This window comes from Candoia aspera, chromosome 3 (genome assembly GCF_035149785.1).
Source record: "Candoia aspera isolate rCanAsp1 chromosome 3, rCanAsp1.hap2, whole genome shotgun sequence".
NCBI lineage: Eukaryota > Metazoa > Chordata > Lepidosauria > Squamata > Boidae > Candoia > Candoia aspera.
In genome coordinates this window covers 174,785,645-174,805,548 of record NC_086155.1, presented here as the reverse complement: position 1 = coordinate 174,805,548, position 19,904 = coordinate 174,785,645, and the positions used below count along the sequence as shown (strand labels likewise).

At 37.1% G+C, this 19,904-nt stretch overlaps 1 protein-coding gene across 3 annotated transcripts in view; it reads right to left on the bottom strand.

Moving 5' to 3' along the window:
• Positions 1-19,904, bottom strand: part of CSPP1 (centrosome and spindle pole associated protein 1) — a 69,993-nt gene that overhangs the window by 17,085 nt on the left and 33,004 nt on the right. For all 3 annotated transcript variants that reach the window (XR_010067656.1, XM_063299361.1, XM_063299362.1), the window contains 12 exons: positions 18,785-18,975; positions 16,260-16,381; positions 13,318-13,399; positions 12,983-13,103; positions 10,291-10,438; positions 8,692-8,844; positions 6,415-6,527; positions 5,433-5,582; positions 4,326-4,457; positions 2,356-2,460; positions 917-977; positions 686-809 (listed from right to left, as the gene is read on the bottom strand). Coding sequence is in view for 2 of the 3 variants with exons in the window: in XM_063299361.1 (XP_063155431.1) it covers positions 686-809; positions 917-977; positions 2,356-2,460; positions 4,326-4,457; positions 5,433-5,582; positions 6,415-6,527; positions 8,692-8,844; positions 10,291-10,438; positions 12,983-13,103; positions 13,318-13,399; positions 16,260-16,381; positions 18,785-18,975 (1,502 nt within the window). In the remaining variant the exon portion in view is untranslated. The remainder of the gene's footprint in view (positions 1-685; positions 810-916; positions 978-2,355; positions 2,461-4,325; positions 4,458-5,432; positions 5,583-6,414; positions 6,528-8,691; positions 8,845-10,290; positions 10,439-12,982; positions 13,104-13,317; positions 13,400-16,259; positions 16,382-18,784; positions 18,976-19,904) is intronic.

The window sequence follows — 19,904 nt, the reverse complement described above, 5'->3', positions numbered from 1 at the left end:
TAAATATAAATGCTTAACAATGAACTAAATCACACAATTTCTTAAATCCAGGAATGTCTCCTTGAACCGAACAACACTGGCATTGTATCATTTAGCCTGTTAGCTTCTGACAATATGGGTTTGTTTGGTTGTGGTTTTTTCTTTTTTTTAACTCTAAAGCAGAACTTATTTATATCATAAACAGTTATACAACCAGAATCATCAAAGCCTTATCTTATACTCCACTGTTGTGCTCAGTGAAGCTGAGCTGTCAGGTTTGTGGCTCAGAAGGCACAATGCAAGGAGAACTTCTTGCAATGAAGCCACAACTATTGATACTGATATGTGAAGACTCATAAAGGAGAGTATGGTACAATGCTTTTCATAAAGTAACATCTGAAGATATATCACAAGGTCTATAGGACAACTCCAGAAGAAAGAATCCATAAGAAGGAGATTTCCCTTCAGTTTTACCTAGAATGTATTTCAACTATCTCCTAATTAGAGGACACCAGTTTATCTATATACAAAAGGTATGTCAAGAAAATGTAGCAAACCAAAAGACCCAATACCATTTCAGATACCATTTCATTCTAAAATGTTTAACTCCATACAAGTATCTTTACTGCTAGTTGAAGTATGTATTACTTTCCCAAGAAGGGGTGTGTATTTCAGCAGGTGACTTGTGACAAATTAAACTCCTTACCCTTTCACTGGGACTTCATCATCATCACTGTGTACTTTTAACAACTGTTCCTGGAGTCGCCGCTCTTCACTGCGGAGCTGCTTTCTCATCTCCGAAAGTTCATTTATTATATTCTTTCTTTCTTCTGCAAATTCAGTATCACAATAATTGAATGCCCGGTATTTGCTTTCCCTTTAGAACTATCTATTTTGGCCACTAGCACAACCAAAGTAAGACTTATAGATTTCTTACCATATGCACGTAACTGGTTTCTTCTAGCTGGCACTGGAGGAGACTGAACCCTCGGGACATCCTAAGAAAACAAAATCTACATTTATCTAGGGAAAAAAATGACACCCATAAAAAGGGAAATAGCTCACGTTTACTGGCTTTGCTTTCATATATTCTAAGGCCTGATTGCATGTGATACTAACAATATAACAAGTATTCGTGTAAATCTTAAATTAAATGAGATATTGAAGGTGGAAACTACAGCACCCAGGGAAAAGAGATTTGATCCTTCCCTTCTCAATTACATTGCCAAAAGCCACAGTCAACCAAGCATCTTTCAGTGCAACATTTAGTATTAAGAAAGAAGACATTTCCATTGGTTAAGAAGTCAGATATTTTCTTAATTTAAATGCTTTACAGGGAGGACATCTGTGTTCCTTTAAAAAAAAAATTAGCATGTGTGTGCCTATTCCTATCCCCATTCCTATTCACATTTAATTTTTATTAACCACAGTGTCAGAATAACACATTCTTAGCACCTCTAAACCATGGAACGTACGCTACAAGCTGAAGAAGGCAAAATTACACTTGATTTTCACAAAACATCCTTCCTGTACTACATAACCAACTGCTTTTAGACTGAAGATTTTTTAAAGGAGCACACAAAACAGCATGGAAGTCCACTGTTTAAAGAAGTACAAAGTGCTTTTGGAATCTACTGCAAACAAACCTCTTGTATTATATCACCTTCTAATACAATAAATGAGCTGATGTTAAACGCTTTCGACCAGAATAATATCCTGTAATGAGACTAAATAAACCAAAGTAAACCTACAGTACATACTAACAATGGTTTGCAACAGATCTAAAGCATGGTGGTCAAGAGGAAAGGTGGATCACCCATAGTCTCTTCCTTACTGCAGTTCCCATTAAAATAAAATCTAGTGAGCTAAACACTTTAACGTTCCTTGAAAATCCAGCATATCCCTTCAGCATATGCCTCAAACATAACTCCCGTCCAAAAGATCTTGAATATCTCTGGTGTAGAAATTCAGTGCACATTGGTTATATACTTTTGAGCTTAGAATGTTCGAAAATATGAGTGTTGGAAATGCTGCATTTGGTTATATAGTAACTGAGACTTTCTCTCACAAAATACTTTAGAGACAGGAATGCGACTGCAGGTTTAGCATCTAAACCAGTGTTCTTTAAACTTGCATTCTGGTTGGGGAATTCTGAGAGTTGAAGTCTGCACATCTTCAAATCCAAATCTGAAAAGCACTGGTCTAAACAATAGCTAAAGTAACATCAACAAAATTATTAAACATCATCAAAGGGAATAAATATATAAATTGATATCCCCTTACCCCAAGTAACCTACAATATTTCAAGAACACAGTTAGGAAATGCAATACTAGAAAATAATTCATGAATTATGTCTGAATAATAATCAAACATACTTGTGTATAATACGACAAACGGCTCTCTGTCAGAAGTGATCTTTCTTCTTTTACTAATGCCTTATTCTGAAGAGTCGGTATAAGAGGAGAAGGGTGTCTAGACATCTGAAAAACAACAAAATGGGCAGATGAAAATGTGCACTTTTAAAACTGACCTCAACAAGTACAGTATTTACACCATAAATTTAAAAAAATTACCATTATAATTTTCTTTTGACACAATATATTTTAATACAGGCTTTTTTGTACTTAAGACATTCACTTCGTAATATTTCTTTTTATACCAGTTTCCCATTATAACTTGGTTAAGTTTACTTTTTGCTATCATTTGATTTTAAATATACACTTTCCCAAAACAAATCTCTCTCACACTATGCAATGAAATGATAACTGAAATTTAGCACGTTAAGCCAACTATTATTTTTCTTAACACAAATGTACTCTACAATACTAATAAAAAAATGGAAATCACAATCTTTAGCCGTGAGCAAATGGGAAAACGGGGTTGAGGAGGTAGAATGATAAAGCTGTGACATATGGGCATTTCCTTTTTTTTTTTTTGCATCTGGGTTGCAAATTATGGTCAATTCATCAAATCGCATCATAATTTATTATGGTCTTAGACCAATGCATGGTCAATTCATAAACACTGGCTGTGTGGACTCCAATAATCCACTGCCTAGACCACTACGCAGATTCTGACCAACACATGGAGAACTTAGGAGTTCTCTCTGCCCTACTCTTTATACATCTGCAAAGCGTATACATTAACCTGACATTCAACCAGTAGAATACTGAGACAAAAACATAATGCTCTAATATGACAACTAAAGAGGACCTAGACCACGATGGAGCTCACTGTCCTTTAAAGAAAAAAAACCCATCTGCTATGCCGTGATCAGCTAAGCCTCAACAGCAGAACCCTCTGAAAGCTATGTCTGTTGAAAGGTTTCTCCCCTTCTACTTTTTGTAAACCCATGTTTGACAACCAAATCTTGGTTCAAGATTTAAATTTATATCATTTATTTATTATTATTCAAATTTTGTTACCGCACATTTCCCCCAAAATAGGGACTTCATAAATTCATAAATCTATTTAACTTAAATATTTAATATTTAATTTAAAACATTTAAATTAAACTTGCAAACATCTATACAATCACCAATTTACGTAACCATTCCACCCCAAAAAGCCATGTTTAATCTGACTTTTGTGTTAGTCTGATATTTAACCATGCTCTATACTACTTTGCATACATGAATTAACACAGATTTTTATGCACCTTAAACATTTTAGATGAGGTTTATGGAAACATTTGCACAAAGCTAAAATTATGTAGTCAGATCTTAATCTAGGCAACGTCTATACTAATATTTTGGAATATTTTAATATATACCCATTTGAATGTTAATAGCAAGTGAGCTATTATCATTTCAATATTCAGCACGAACAGAAACATGGAAGTAGAATGTTTTTTCTTTTATATTACTGCTACCTATTTAAAAGTTCTGTCAACAACTCTTAGCCATTCCAATGGTCTATGCCATTAAGAGAGCTTTTTTAAATAACCACGCAAGTCGTTTTGCTATTTCTGTTACATTTATTTATTTATTTATTTAAATTTATATAGCCGCCCATCTCAGACCAGTGACTCTGGGCAGCTAACAATAATAAAAAACAGTCAAACAATTAAAACAATACAGAAAATTAAATATAAATACAGCCGAGAGATATTAAAATCTGTCGGCGTCAGCACAACCATGAAACAGGGCCCTAATTGTAAGTGCTTTGGATTCAAACATCCAAACTAGGAGGTATTCTTATTGATCTGGACAGCTATGCAGTCTTGAGGTTGAACCATTTTGGGATGTGCTTAGAGCTGCAGTTCTGCGTTCTAAGGAGAAGTAGATGATCCTACTTGGATCCAAGCCAACAAAGCAGAACACAAGAAGTTTTTTTTTTAAATTACCTTCTCTTCAATCAGATGTTTTTCAGTTTCAATGTTCTGTTTATCCTTTTCTTCTTCCTCTATCCTTCTCTTTTCAGCTTCTTTTCTTCTTTCTTCAGCTAATCTATATAATTCTTCATTTTTTAACCTTTGCTATAAAGATAAAAATGGAATGCAGGTAGCCCTCGCTTAACAACCATTCGTTTAATGATGGTTCAGAATTACGATCATGCTGGAAAAACTGACTTGTGAGTGGTCCTCACACAACCACTGCAGCATCCCCACAGTCATGTGATCATGATTTGGACACTTGGCAACCAGTTCACATTTATGACTGTTGCAGCATCCCGTAATCACGTGATTGCCATTTTTGACCTTCCTGGCAGGCTTCTGACCAAAATCAATGGGGAACCACGTGATTCACTTAATGACCACGTGGTTCACTTAATGCCCATGGTGATTCACTTAATGACTGCCGCAAAAGGTCATAAAATCCGGTTGGATTTGCTTAATGACCGCTTCACTTAGCAACCAAAATTCCAGTCCCAATTGTGGTTGTTAAGTGAGAACTACCTGTAATACAAACCAAATGTAATGGTGATGATTTAACAACTGATCAAAATGCATCTCTGAAGCCTTTTCTAGCACTGCAGAGAACGGGAAAGTTTATCCATATGTAAAACTACCAAGTGCACACTGGAATATTTGTAAGTGAGAGACTTGTAAACAAACCTGATATATTTAAAATATTGCCATTTTAAATCAATTGCATTACATTTATTAATGAATTAGTTTAATTACTTGCTGGGGCTTATAGGCCACTCAACAGGACTCCTCCAATTAAGGAATGGAGATATACACTTTCTTTCTTTACCCACATATTAATTAAAGCAAAGTTGGAGTGCTGCTCAAAAAATATGTACATTTTACATGATCATTAATCAGACAGAAGTGTACAATCAAGGAAGATGTCTTTTGACAAAAAATACAGTATTTGACTTTTTAAAAAATCTTGTGATTTAATTTATTAGAGAACTAGTAGAAAAATTTATTGTCTTATTTTTGAGGCAATAAAATACACTGTTCTCTTCATAGCAAGAACCAATCAAATCTAACTTGTAATAATACCTCTTCTTCTTTCTTTCTCCTCTTTTCCAGTTCCTCTTCATATTCTCTCTGTATTCGAGCCCTCTGCTCAGCTAACCTTCTTTCTTCCCTTTCTTCTTCAAGCCTTCGTTTTTCACGTTCTTCTTCTTCTCTTTTTCTTTTCTCTTCCATCTAGAAACAAAATACCCAAGATTTTTTTGCTGTTTTCATAAAATTAGTTAGACCTAGCTAGATCATTATGATCAACAACTGATCAATGTAAGCCTTTTATCTTCACAACAGTCTCAATCACGAGATGATGCCTCAGTACTACCCACTCATCTACCATGAGTACTACTGCATCTCTCAGTACTTTTTATGGAGGTTACTAGTTATAGTAGACTAACCCTGGATATTCTAATAAAGAAAAGGAGAGGCACTCATGACCACGAAGTCAAGCAGGAATATGCAATTTCATGAGGAAGATTAATGGGGGAGAAAGGAAAGGGGCGAACACACTGATCACATCAAGGTAAGTTTAACTACTGGGTGAGGACCACCAGAGCTCCAAATGGTGAAATATAATGATTCCTAAAGAATACAAAGGTAGCAACAATGAAGATGAAAGCCCATTAGGGAAGGGATGGTTCCAATATACTGAACAGTATGATAAATGTACAACTAGCTGCCTACTGTGTATAAGTTACACATGTCTGCTCAATGTAGTGAGCTATCAGGGAATAAGCCTATTTTGTTGAGACCAGGATCCCAAACTGCAGGTGCTCAGACAACCAGAGAGGTATGCTGACAATGAATAAACCTAAGCTTTCTTATTTCAGCCTCTTATATTAGTGGATCGTGCTTTTTGAGCTGCATACAGAATTTGGAATTTGCTATTACTAAAATAAATACACTATTTAACCTGTACAAAACACCAAGTATAGCTCTGCAGCAGCATTTAGAAAATGGAAATAAGCTAAATCAGAAAAATATTTTGATTTAATATTGTTACAAACATACTTACCTGAAAACGAAGGAAGTTCTTATATGATTCTTGTCTCCTAAGCTGTTCTGGACTTGGGGGCTCTCCAAAAACATTACCACGAGCGAATGGGGATGTTTGTGAATATGTAAAGCCTAGTTTTAAAAAAAAGGGGAGTTGCAAGTATTGGTAAATCCGTCCTATCACAAATGCTTATAAATTGATGCTAGATGTCTTACTCCAAACAATCTATAATTGTGCTGTAATTGAATGAACAGCTATTATCCAATTTAACATATATTTGCAATTGAGAATCCAAAAGTATGTAATGAAAGCTTTTAAAAAATCAGCTCAATTTTCCTATATTAGGCACTATCTAGTTCCACTACAAATTTAAAAGAACTAAATTTTTCTCCACCAATACTTCTCTGCATGCTAACAAAGATTGCAACATAAAACTACTAACAAAACTGGAGGACAAGACATAGCGTAGTATATGTTCTTCAGAGCATAAGAACCTTACATAAGGGAGAGGGGAGAGAAAATGGCTGCTAGATAGAAACATGAATATGCACATTCCCCGCCCCCAACTATTTCTTTATTCATGCTCTAAATATAACATGCATGGACACATTGACGGGGGGGGGGGGAACCCAAGCCTCTAATTAATCCATCGACATTTTCTGCATTTGAGGGCTATACTGTGATGGTCTGAGTTGTGCCCAAGATACTCTGAGCTTTGGCAAATGTATGCCAAGAATGAGAACACTTTTAAATTATTTAATATGATGGAGGGGAAGATGGTTTTCAGGAAAGAACTATATCTGGCAATATACTGGTATGTGAAGTTAATTTCACTGTTTGCTTTCTGATTCACTCCTATTTGAAATTTAAAAAGTAACTGCATTTTTAAAAACATTACAAAATTGAAAATGCTAAAATCAATAGAAAGAAATCTATCATTTCTAAGTGATTGGTTTTGATGGTGTCAAAACCTTGAAGGGAAGTCTAGTATTCTGGCTTTTTTTTCTTGAAAAACTAAATGTGTATTACATTTCTCATATTCCTTCTCACTTCCCATGTTCCTGTACCCTGATGGAGAATCCTGGGTATTTCTAGAAAATACATTTCTAGAAAAGAAATGTACTGTGATTATTAAGATAAAGTAGCTCTAGAGTAGCATTCTGCACCCACTGCATATCTGTGTATACCTGAGCTACTCCAGTTCTCTTCAAAAGATTATGCATTGATTATAATCATGTACATCAAAAACAACCAACCTTCTTTGGCTTTCATAACATTCACTTTTTCCCTTCAAAACCAACAGTGCAACATATTTTAAAGAGCAGTAATTTCTATTTCTTTACTCAAAACCATACAAAGGCCCTGAAATGGAGCTGCTTCCTCCATTCTGCTAAAATGGAAGTAGTGTGAAAGATGCTTAAAAACCATGAAAGAAAAAGGGCACCTCCAAAAGGAATCCTTAAGAACCACATATATCACACTAGGCAGGTTGAGTTTTTCATAGTTTCTTTTCAAGAAGACAATACGGTGGCAATTACAATATCCCACCAAGCTGGTTTTTTTAAATCATAATTTGTGAGCATGCCATTCAATCTTCCGGATGAACAAATTCCTGCTTTGACTTCTTTCCTGTTTTAGCTGCTCATCTTGCATCTCTATGACTGCTTAGAAGCTTCTTGCTGTTGGTTCTTATTTTTCATTTTCATTTTGTATTATTATGTTGATATTTTTAACTGTGATCGTCACTCAGAGGCAATTATGCAAAACGGGTGCCCATATAAAAGGAAATAAATAAATAAGCAAGCAAGCAACCTTGAACTGGGCTCAAAAAACAGACCAGAAACAAATCAAGAAACCATAAATTCAACCATCTCCACTTGCCTATTATGCTAGGCTACATTTGCAATGAACCATTAAAAAATCATGGTTTGAGTGGTTTACTGCCCTAAAACGATGGTTATTCACTGATTCCATTTATGTGTCACACTAAACAAAAACAAAAACAAATCCCACTACATTACACCTTATCCCAAAATGTGAATCCAGCCTGTAAATGACTGGAAACCTCCTTGCATGTGCATATAGTTCATTTTTGTGCAGATCAGGAAGGGATGGAACAACTTTTATTAATGTAATAATATAGTGTTAATACTACTTAACTTTATCTGCTTTAAGAGGATTGAAAGAAAAAAAATAGGATTGCCTTCAGTGGAAAGTACAGCATAGGAAGAATGAACAATAATTTTGACCAATGACACAACACAGTTGCAATTTAAAGTATATTAGCATTTAAACCTGCTATTTTATTTGTAGATTCATCTGTATTCTCAAGTCTTGGTGAGGCCAAACTTAGGTCAACAGATACTATAGCCCTTTTATCTTCATATACTCGTGCCTCTGGATTATGATATGCATCTTCATTTTGCTTGTGCATCATATTCAAGTCCGCTGAAGAAAAGGGGGAAACAGCCATTTATAATATTTTATTCCAACAAGTGGCAGGTTTATAACAATTTCAAGAAATGTTATTTTAGAGCTACAGTTAAAAGTGTGCACAAAGGCCTCAAAGACAGAATTACATGTACTATATACAATGTTCTTTATTTAAAACCCTACTAAAAATCAAATTAAAACTCTACTTTAAAAACTTTTTTAAAATTAAAAATATTATCATCCAATTTAGCCATAAGAGTGAAGGCTTCTCAATCTGTAGTATTCTATTTCAATAATGTTATCACATTTTAGTTTTACCTAATAGTATTAAAGAGTTAATGAAAGATTTACTATAATACGTATGTATTTTAGAACTTCATATATGATGGGTTGGATTGACAATCTGCTTCCTGTGAACAGAACGGTGTCTTCCCTTTACAAGAAGATTTTTAATTCAACAGAGCATTTTCAACGAATGGAGAGAAGCCATTTTTGGTTAATTTCCCAATCCTCCTGCATTTCTCATGGTTTCTGAGAATCTGCTCCAGAATATTTCAGATATCGAAAGTTCAGGAAAAAGAGAATTAACAAAAATGGTTTTTACCCCTTCCTCCCAACTTGAGCACAATGAGCAGAATTCTGCCCAGGAAGCTGTCTACCCAGTGAAAAGAAACAATGGCTCCAGCCCAACATTCTTAAACATTCAATGTGACTTTTATAATTCTGATTATATTATGATTAAAAATATTATTTATTTTATTTTTATTTATTTATTTATCAAATTTATATAGCCGCCCATCTCACAAGAATTGACTCTGGACAGCATACAAAAATCAAATAAAACAACAGTATATAAAAACAATCATTATAAAAAACAATCCTTGTAAAAATATAAACAATTATTATTAAAAATTAAAATATTATTAAAAATTAGAGTATACAAATTAAAATCTCTACTGCATATGTAGTTGCCTCAAAAGGACACATATAACTTCTCTGTATAACAATTAACATTAACTGAGTTTTTATTTATTTAAAAAAAAACAGAACTTTTAACATAGGAAGGTATGTGCTAAGAAATGACACTTCAAGCTTTCATAAGAATATTGTGACTCAACTGCCTTTTTTTGAGAATATTTAAAGAAAGGCCTACAAAGATTTTTTCTTGGTCCAGGTGTTTAGGATCTCAGAGAACTCCCCCTTCTGTTCCGGCTACCATCTCTTACTGCATTTTGTCAAATCAACTTTTTAAAAATCCTCTTACAGAAACAGTTCCCACTGAAGCAAGTGTAAATATTTTTCAACCACACCATTCTACCAGAAAAAAAAAAAAAAATCCTTCTATGCTGTAAATTCGCTGCAGTACATCCATTCTATCAAGATGCCATTTAGCACTGAGTATATACAAACAGCTATAAATCTGAATGAGTAAAAGGAAGATAATCAGACTTTCAAACATACTTATGAGATTTCCTTTTTTATCTCTGAGAGGAGCCCCGCCACCTCCTTTTCCCCAAGGGTTGTAATTTCTCATTTCAGCTTCTAATTTGGCTTCATAGCGTTCTTTTTCTTCCTTTTCTTGCCTACGACGTTCTTCTCTTTCCTTTATCTACATAAAATATACATAAAATAGCAATTATTTTAACTAATACTGAACTTGAACAAATTTAATACTGACTTATATTGTCCTATCATAATATATAGTTACAAATTAAGTTAAACAAAAATGTCCAGTTCTTTCAGTGGTGTATAAAAGAATAACCAGTAATACACAGGCCAGCACTAAAAATAATAGCCATAACATATCCACACTTACTGACAAATCACATGGTGTTTTTGGAAAGCTATTTCAATGTTTATATTTTGTAAGTATTGCAGAGGTTTGATATTGTAACAATGGTGTAATTAATATTTTGAAGTTGAAAATATACTGTAGACCTATTTACCATAAGTAAACACAAACACACAAACAAGAAAAGTAAATTCTAATACAGAACTATCAGGTATGGATTTTGATTCAGAATGTTACACAGTTTTATACAGCAAATATTGGTGCTGCTGCTATGATTGATTGATTGATTGATTGCTGACCACTCCAAAAGACTCTGGGTGGCTGACAACATATTGAATGTACAATTAAAACAATTAAAAGCACAACAACAAAATACAACAGTCCAGACAAGAAAACAGATAATAGATTAAAAAAACAAAACAGAAACTCTACAACACACTTTAAACCCAGTCCTGGGAACAGAGCCAGATCCGAAGGGCCTTCTGGAACCTTAGGAGAATGGGTGCCATCACTGGGGAGATGCTGTTCCACAGGGTAGGGGCTGTGACAGAGAAGGCACGCTTCCTCAGTCCCACAAGATGACAGTGTCTAATTGAGGCACACCAACTCTGCTTGAATGTACAGGCAGCCAGAAACAATTGGAGACAGGCGGTCCTTCAGACTACCAGGTCCTATGCCATGAAGGGCTTTATAGATGACAAACAGCATCTTGAGTGGCATCCTAAAGCAGCTCATGTAATAGCTAAGACACATGAGCACAATGAGAAATGTCCATTACTGCTCATGCTGCTGCATCTTCAGCCAGATGTGGTTTCCAATGGTTTTTAAGGGGAGCTCCATGTACAGCACATTGTAACAGTCCAATTGCAAGAAGACCAGGGTCTGAGTAACGGTCAAAGGGTCACCTGGTCAAGTAACAGGCAAAACTGGTGCACAAGATGAACCTGTCCAAAGGCATTCCTGGACACAGCTGCCACCTGCTCATTGCGCAGTAGCTACAAGTTCAGGAAGACCCCAAGTTGTACTCCAATCTCAAATGGGTAAGTGCAACCCCAACCAAGACCAACAGTGAAAACTTCCCAAACCCAGGTGGCCCAAATAGCCACAGTCATTAGTCTTATCAGGATTGAGACAAAGTCTGTTCTTCCCCATCTAGACCCAAACAGCCTTCAGCACTGAATTAGTACAATGACAGCTTTACCTGTGCAGCCCAGGGTTCAGATGTACAGTTGGGTACCATCTGCATACTGATGATATCGAACCCTGAACTGATGACCTCACCCAACAGTTTCAGGTAGATGTTAAAAGGAGGGGAGAGAGCATCAAGCAAGGGGCTGCATGTATGATCTCTCCCTTCCTATCAACACCAACTGGGAAAGACCACTGAAGGAGGTGGTGAACCACTGCAACACGTGCCTCCCACTCCTAACCCCCGCAGCTAGTCCAGATGAATATCATGGATGGTATCAAAAGCCACTGAGAAATCAAAGAGCATCAGGATGGATGCACCATGCCCATTTCAGCTCACCCAAAGGTTATTGATAAGCATGATCAGCACAGCCTCCATACTATACCCTGGTCTGAAACCCAACTGAAACTGGTTCAGCTAATCTGCTTTCTCCAAGATCCTCCGCAGCTGTCATCCAATCATCTTTTCCACAACCTTCCCACAAAGGGAAGATTGGAAACTGTTCATTTGTTTTTTTAAAAAATGAATGTTATAGACAGGGTTAGGGATCATTTTCCTCAATAAATAAATGAAGAAGTATAACGTTTTTGACTCGTTTGTTTAATTGGGTGCTCTGTCTAGTTTTAGGACTTGTGTGGAGAACAGATCATGTTTTAGGTCACATTTGTGCAGAAATACTGAAAATTCATTCACAAACTTGTAAGCATCGCTGTATCATTCTGGTCCCTTTAAATCTTACCATCTTGCATAATACTTCCATGTACACGGAGAGCAAAAGGGGTGGACAAGAGGGGGAAGAAGGGAGAGGGGGAGAAGAGGGCTCTATTTGTATTGGCCGTGTACCCAAGGTGTCCAGGATCAAGCTGCCTGTTTTAAATGCACTGTGATTTCAGTGTTTATCTAGAAACTCAAAGTGTATAAATATAATGTCTAAGCATATCATGTTTTGCATCACAAATGGGAAATATTAATAAAAATTGAGGTAAGTATTTTAAATTGTTGTTTCTTACTAGAAGATACAAAGACCATTTGGGTTACTCATGAGAAATTACATAGCAGAAAATATTATTTACTCTTAAAAATCTTTTTCCCTTATGAAAGTTTCTTTTAAAAAAAACAGCACCTCAGTTCAAAATACAAAAATAATTTCTGGACAGATTTCAGCTTCCCACCTGCTGTTGTAATTCTTGCTGATAAGCTAAGGTAGCCTCTCTTGTGGGTTTTGGTTTTTCCTCAGGAAATATTCCCAAACCTTTTGGTCTAATACTTGCAATGCTTGCTCCAATTTTATTGCTGCGTTAAAAAGATTAAAAAAGATGCAATATGATTTTAAACAAACTATATTTTAAGCGATGTTTTCATAATTTTCCCTGTATAATCTTGTTAGCTACAAAAGTAAAGCCTGTTTTTTTATATTATGTTAAGTTCTGAAAGCTGGCAATCATTTCAAAATCATATTCACAATAAAAACAAACAAACAATATAAACTAAGCTTAGCTGTACTTACACGGGCACAGCAGGAGGCTTTTGAGTAGTATCAAGAGGTGGTGGTGCAGATGAAGGCTGTACACCCATTGCACCTGCACCATCTAAAATAGCAAAGACATCCAACATGTAAATCTCAGACATATAGCAACATAAAATATAAACATTCTGAAATAATAAATATCAAATATTGTCATCAGAAGCATAAAAGTGAGAATACTGTTAACAGTAAGATCAATTGGTAAATGCTGCCAGGATTACAAAAAAAAAGGTGCTAAAAATGTGAAGTTGATTATCTGTATGCCTGGGGCAGCCCAAGGGGAATTTTGTTTGTTTGTTTAAAAGATTTTTATGGCCGCCCATCTTCAGCAACTCTGGGCGGCTCACAACAACAATAAGACCAATAAATAAAACAATAATGAAACAGTAAAAAAACAGTAAAACAATAAAACAAAAACTCTGTGCCTTAATCATCCCCTTGGGATGCTCCACAGCAGGCTCAGTTGCCCTCCTTCCATACTATCTACCTATACAATCCTATCCCAGTGCCTCAATAAAAAGCCAAATCTTAACGGCCTTCCAAAATGTTATAGAAGAGTGGGGGCCTGTCAAACTGCCAGTGGGAAGGTGTTCCACAAGGTAGGGGCAGCCACAGAAAAGGCATGCTTCCAAGGTCCCACTAGATGGCAAGATTTCAGGGAGAGGACCTGGGGCGTGCCCACCCTATCTGATCTAGTGGGATGGGCAGATATTCTCAGGGAGAGGCAACCAGGTTCTGTGCCATGTAGGGCTTTAAAGGTGATAACTAGCACCTTGAATTGCACCCAGAAGAAAACTGGGAGCCAGTGCAGCTCATGCAACAAAGGAGTAACATGGGTTAACCGACGGGCACCCAATACTGTGTGTGTCACTGCATTCTGGACCAGCTGTAACTTGTGGGTGGCCTTCAAGGGCAGCCATGTAAACCTCATTACAATAATCTAACCAGGATGTGACTAAGGCGTGAGTGACCATGAGCAAGGCCTCCCGGTCCAGGAAAGGGCGCAATTGGCACACAAGACAGATCCGTGCAAAGGCCCCTATAGCTACAGCTGCCACCTGCTCATCAAGCATTTGCTGTGAGTCCAGAAGGACCCCCAAATTGCGCACCAGCTTGGTCCAGGGGAGTACAACCCCATTCAGAGTCAAAGATGACAAGTCACCAGACCCTGGGGGCCAAAAACCCAGAGCCACTCCATCTTGCCAGGGTTGAGCCACAGTTGGTTCATCACCATCCAGACCCTTACAACCTCCAGGCACTCAGGCAGCACCACAACAGCATCACTTGCCCAGCCAGGGGTAGAGAAGTATAGCTGGATATCAGTGTACTGATGATACTGTACCCTGTGCTGTCGGATGACCTCACCCAATAGTTTCATGTAGATGTTAGAGGAGAGGGGAGAGACCTGAGCCATCCCACACTGCAAGGGCCTAGGGCTCGACCTCTCCTCACCCACTGACACCGATTAGAACCGGCCACAGAGAGAGGAGGAGAACTGCAAAACAGTGCCTCCCACTCCCAACTCCCAGAGCCAGTCCAGAATGATACCATGATCAATGGTATTGAAAGCAACTGAGAGAGCCAGGAGAGCCAGGACAGTTGCACCAGCCCCATCCCAGGCCCTTCAAAGGTCATCAGCAAGTGTGACCAATGCTATCTCAGTGCCATATGCTTCAAAGCCCTTATCGCCACAAGGTAAGTCCTAATATAGGTTCTTACTTTTGCTTGGTGGGTTTCACTTTTTGTCTCCCTCCAGCGGTGCTCTAGACATCTCTTGTGTCGCTTCATCTCGTGGAGCTGCTCGGTAAACCAAGACGCTCTACGAAGTCTGCGTACACAAAGAGTCTGCACAGGCACAATTCAGTCCAGTGCTCCCATCGCCTTCTCATTCCAAAGCAATGAGGGCATCTGCTGAACTGTGTGCCAGAGCTTCAGGAAAAATCCCAAGTACCCTCTGACATTGCACAGGGTCCATCAGGCACCTGGGACGGGCCGTTCTAATAGGCCCCACCTCCCTGCAGTGAGGGGCAGCTGCTAAGAACTCAAGGGCAACAGGAGTGGTCTGTCCATGGCAGGGGACTGATGTTAACATCCCCCAAAACCAGATCACAACACCACTGCCCTGAGGCAAACACCAGATCCAATGTGTGACACACACCCCTTGTGAGTCAGGCCATGAATACGTTGAACCAGGTCCATGGCTGCAGTGGTGGCCATGAACTCCTGTGCTGCCTCAGACCCCAGGTCCAGAGACAGCAGATTGAAATCCCCCAGAACTATAAGCCTGGGGAACTCTAGTGCCAGCTCAGACAGAGTCCAAGAGCACAGGCAGCTACACTGCAGGAAGGAAGGTAAGTGAACAGCAATCCCCACTGATCCCTATGGCCCAACCTCACAAAGAGGGTCTCACATCTGGTGATGTCTGGGGCAGGTCCCCTGGTGGCCACCAGAGACTCACAAATAACAACCGCCACACCCACACCCCTGCCCTGATGTCGCAGCTGATGCCACGCTCAAAACCCATGACATCACACATTATGGTCACATCGCTTAGCAATGGAAATCCTGACCCCAATTGCTGTCATAACCAAAGGACTATCTGTACTATTTTTCAATTCCTCCAGGTCAAATGAATCAGAAGAAAAAATATACTTTTCAGAATGCTCACTGGCAGAAATAATTTTAAATAGAGGAACAGTTTAAAACAGCTGTTTTTCTTTCTCCCATTTACTTCTGGTGGTGTGGGAAGAAGGGAGGGTAAAAGAGAAAGCTGAAAGGGTTATCATTGGGAATTTTTTAACCCATCTTGCATCTCCATATTTCTTCACCATCCCTCAATTCAATAATATTTATCCATAAAAAACAAGCTATATCTTAATATTTCAAACTTATCACTCTAAAAAAAAGAATAAAATAAAACTTACAATATGCAAGGCTGGGATCCAAAGGATTCCTGGTGCCATAGAAGTAGTAGGCATCATCATATGGAGTTCTATAGTTATCAGTCAAAATTGGTGCTGGAGGGGGTGGTGGAAGGGGTGCAATTCTAGATAAGAAGAGATAAGGCAATTTTTAAAATGGTATAGAAACACTGTTTATCCATAAACATCAGTTCCAGTTAGCTCTAGTTGGGACTGCACTACCCCTGAAAGAACAGATCGGTGAGTTGGGGATTCTCCCAGATTTGCTATTACTGCTAGAAGAGAAGGTAGAGGCCATGGCTAGGGGTGACTTTGCCCAACTTAGGCTACTGAACTACTTGTAGTTTTGTCAGGGGCAGGAAGTTCTGATGATGGTGAGCAAAGCCCTCAACATCACATAGTTTGACTACTATAATGGGGCTGTTTTTGAAGTTGATTTGGAAGCTATAGCTGATAGAATGTAGCAGTAGCCTGCTGGTAGGTTAAGTCTGACTGCTGCAGTATTGCACTACTCTTCAGTTGCTACACTGCTTCTGGCCCCAAATCAAAATATTATTGAATTATTAGAAACTTAAGAAATCTATACAACTCATAGCAGCACATAGAAAACATTCAAAGGATATATCATTAAAGTTATATATTTAAATACAAAGGATGCAACATTGCAATTAAAAAGGAATGATATTCCTTTAAAGCTTGGAGATATAATAAAATTTTACTGATGGCCCTCTGGATACACTTAGAAAGTAAACATTTTTAATTTGTCTGGTAGATTAAGCCTGACTGTAATACCACAGTAGTATACCTACTCTTTTATTGCATCCTTTGTATTTAAATACTAAATAAAAAAGAAAGATCAAATATAGTGGGCTGTGCCATTTTGTCTGGAGGTTTTTATGGATGATGGTAAAGCCTCCTCTTACTCAAGAGAGGATGCTAATGAAATCTTGAATCGTTAACAGGAAGAGAACCAGCCCCCCACCAAAAAAAATCCAGAACAAACAGAAGATCAAACACTTGATTAAGCAGCAGCTCTTTTTCCATAAATTTAATAACTGGCCTAATGGATTAAATCAAAATATTCTCAACAAATATTAATGGATTGAATAGCTATTTTAAAGGAAAGATATATTTTTGAAATTAATCAAGGAAAATGCAGATATTATATGTCATCAAGAAACACATATGAAAAAAAGACAATGCTAGACCAAAAACATTTAAATTAAAAAATGTGGGGTCTCTGATGGAAAAAAAAGAATGGAGTAGTTACCTACATCAGAACTATCATGGAATTTGGAAAAATGCAAGATGAAGTACCCAGATTATTACTATTATAATTTCAACTGAATATGCGAAAATTACAATTGCTTCAATTTATGCTCCAAATGACAAAAAAGAAAAAAGAAAAAAAAGCTTTAAACATTTCTTGAAATTACAGAGGGAGATATTTTGATTCTTGGAGATATAAATCAGTTTTCCTGCAAATCCAGATAAATCTGGTAAACTTCCAAAAATGTCCAAGACCATATGTCATTACTTTCAGATTCATAGAGATGTAAGTATCCTTTAGAGAAAGATTATTATTATTCCTTTCATAAAACTTAGTCAAGAAGTGACATGCACTGAATGTCTAGCTTATTATGAACTGACATGGAATTTACAGAATTTACTTATTCGTATCATAATCCAATAACTGTACGATTGCACAAAGGAATCTTCGCCTCAAAAAGGTAGAGATTGAAATAATAATAATAATAATTATTATTATTATTATTGCAAGAAGTTACTAAACTGAAGTGCTAATCTTAGAGCTTCTTCCAAACTAATCTTCCAAACCATTTATGGTATGGGATTCCAGGAAAATGTGTATAAGAAGGACATTCATTTCTTTGGCATGAAGCAATCAGAATCAAAGTACAAGCAAAATCCATTATTTGATCTAGAACAAAAGATTAAAGTGATCTGTAATCAAATAGATTTAATGGAAAACAAATGAAATGTATAAAATGAATTTATGGGAACCATAATTTAAACCTGTTAATGGTTACCTAAAACACAACTTCACATTAAATGAAACACAGAATTAATACACTTTCTCCCACATTTTCCTTTTTATCAAAGCAATGGCTAGATTAACACAATACAGGAAAGGAAGCCATTACACAATACATTTTTCTATATGTGGTTAATGCAACGGTCCATTTCAGATATACAAATCCAACTCAAGAAATGCATAGGACACTTTGTCCTCTTAACACTGCTTCACTCCTACTTTTAAGCATGCAAAAATTCCTCAAAAAAGCCAGGATCCACATATTTTTGAGAAGTTGGTTTTTTTTCTAACCCTTGTTAATTCTATCTTCTCAATCTGCATGTATTGAGAAAGTAGGGTTAACCAAGAACTTCTTCAGCTAGTCACAGCCACCAAAAAAGCAGCAATGTGAGGATGAAGTTTATGGGCAAAAAAATTACATAGTTCCCATTTCTAACCATTACCCAATTTTAAAGTGAACACTACTGAAAGTCACCTGGGAGCCAACATTTCTCCAAGTGCACTGGACAAGCCTCTATGGAAATCTTCATTCACTGGTGACACAGGAGGTGCAGATATGGAAGTAATTCCAGGAGTAGGAGTATGGAAAGCTGGTCTTGGTCTTTCAGGTGGTATTTTCTCCTCAGGTATTTGTGGCTTTAATCCCAACTCTTTCAGTCTGTTGGGCTATGAAGGAAAGTTGGTTTATTTACTGCTTAGTTTCTTAAGTTATTTAAACTGTTTCAGGTCTAAGAACCCTAGATGTGGAATGGAATATTGGATAATTACCATGACATTTCATTCTGCTTGGTATGACAGAGGCAGTCACCATAAGGTTGTCTTCTCATACCACTCAGAGGGAAAAGATTATATAGCCTAAGTTTCAATACAAGCTCCTGTGTTACATGATTCCGCCTTGCTGGGCAAGCATCAGACAAATAAAATGACACAATAAAATAGAACCTGAGTATCATTAGGTTGCATAAAAAACTAAGCAATGGAATATAGTCTGTATATATTGTGAATCAGTCAGCTAATCTGACTCTAATGTGATTTAAATACCTCCATCGTAGCAAACCAAAAGGAGCTTTCATGGTAAGTATTCAGTATTTCATTTTCTTTTAAGTGGAAGAAGACATCTAACAATGAGATGTGCAAAACCTAATGTAAAAGGTACCTCTACCGGGTCTGCCTACCCAACAAAGGTAGTCTGGGGTGATCCAAAATTATTGCCTTTAGCTGGTATTTTCTGCCAACAACTACTATTCCTCCTTTCAGCCAGGATTATAACAGATACAAGCCAAAGAAGAAAGCTGAGAGCACAAGGGCACCATAATACCATTATCTGTTGCTCAATCTGGAGGACCTAGGTTTCCAATGCACATTATCACAAGACATGAATACTTGTTTTGAATAACATTTGTAGTTTATAGGGAACACAGTACAGCAAAAAAGGACTGGATGCTAGGCTTAAAAAAATACCCTTCAAAAGAGGAATTCTATACAAAGAAAGAAAGGGTAGGCTCAGCTAAGATAGCAAGTAGGCTTTAAAGAAAGTAGCCTTAAAGAAAATTAAATGCCTGCCTTGAGAATATACAAAATATAAAGAAACCCTA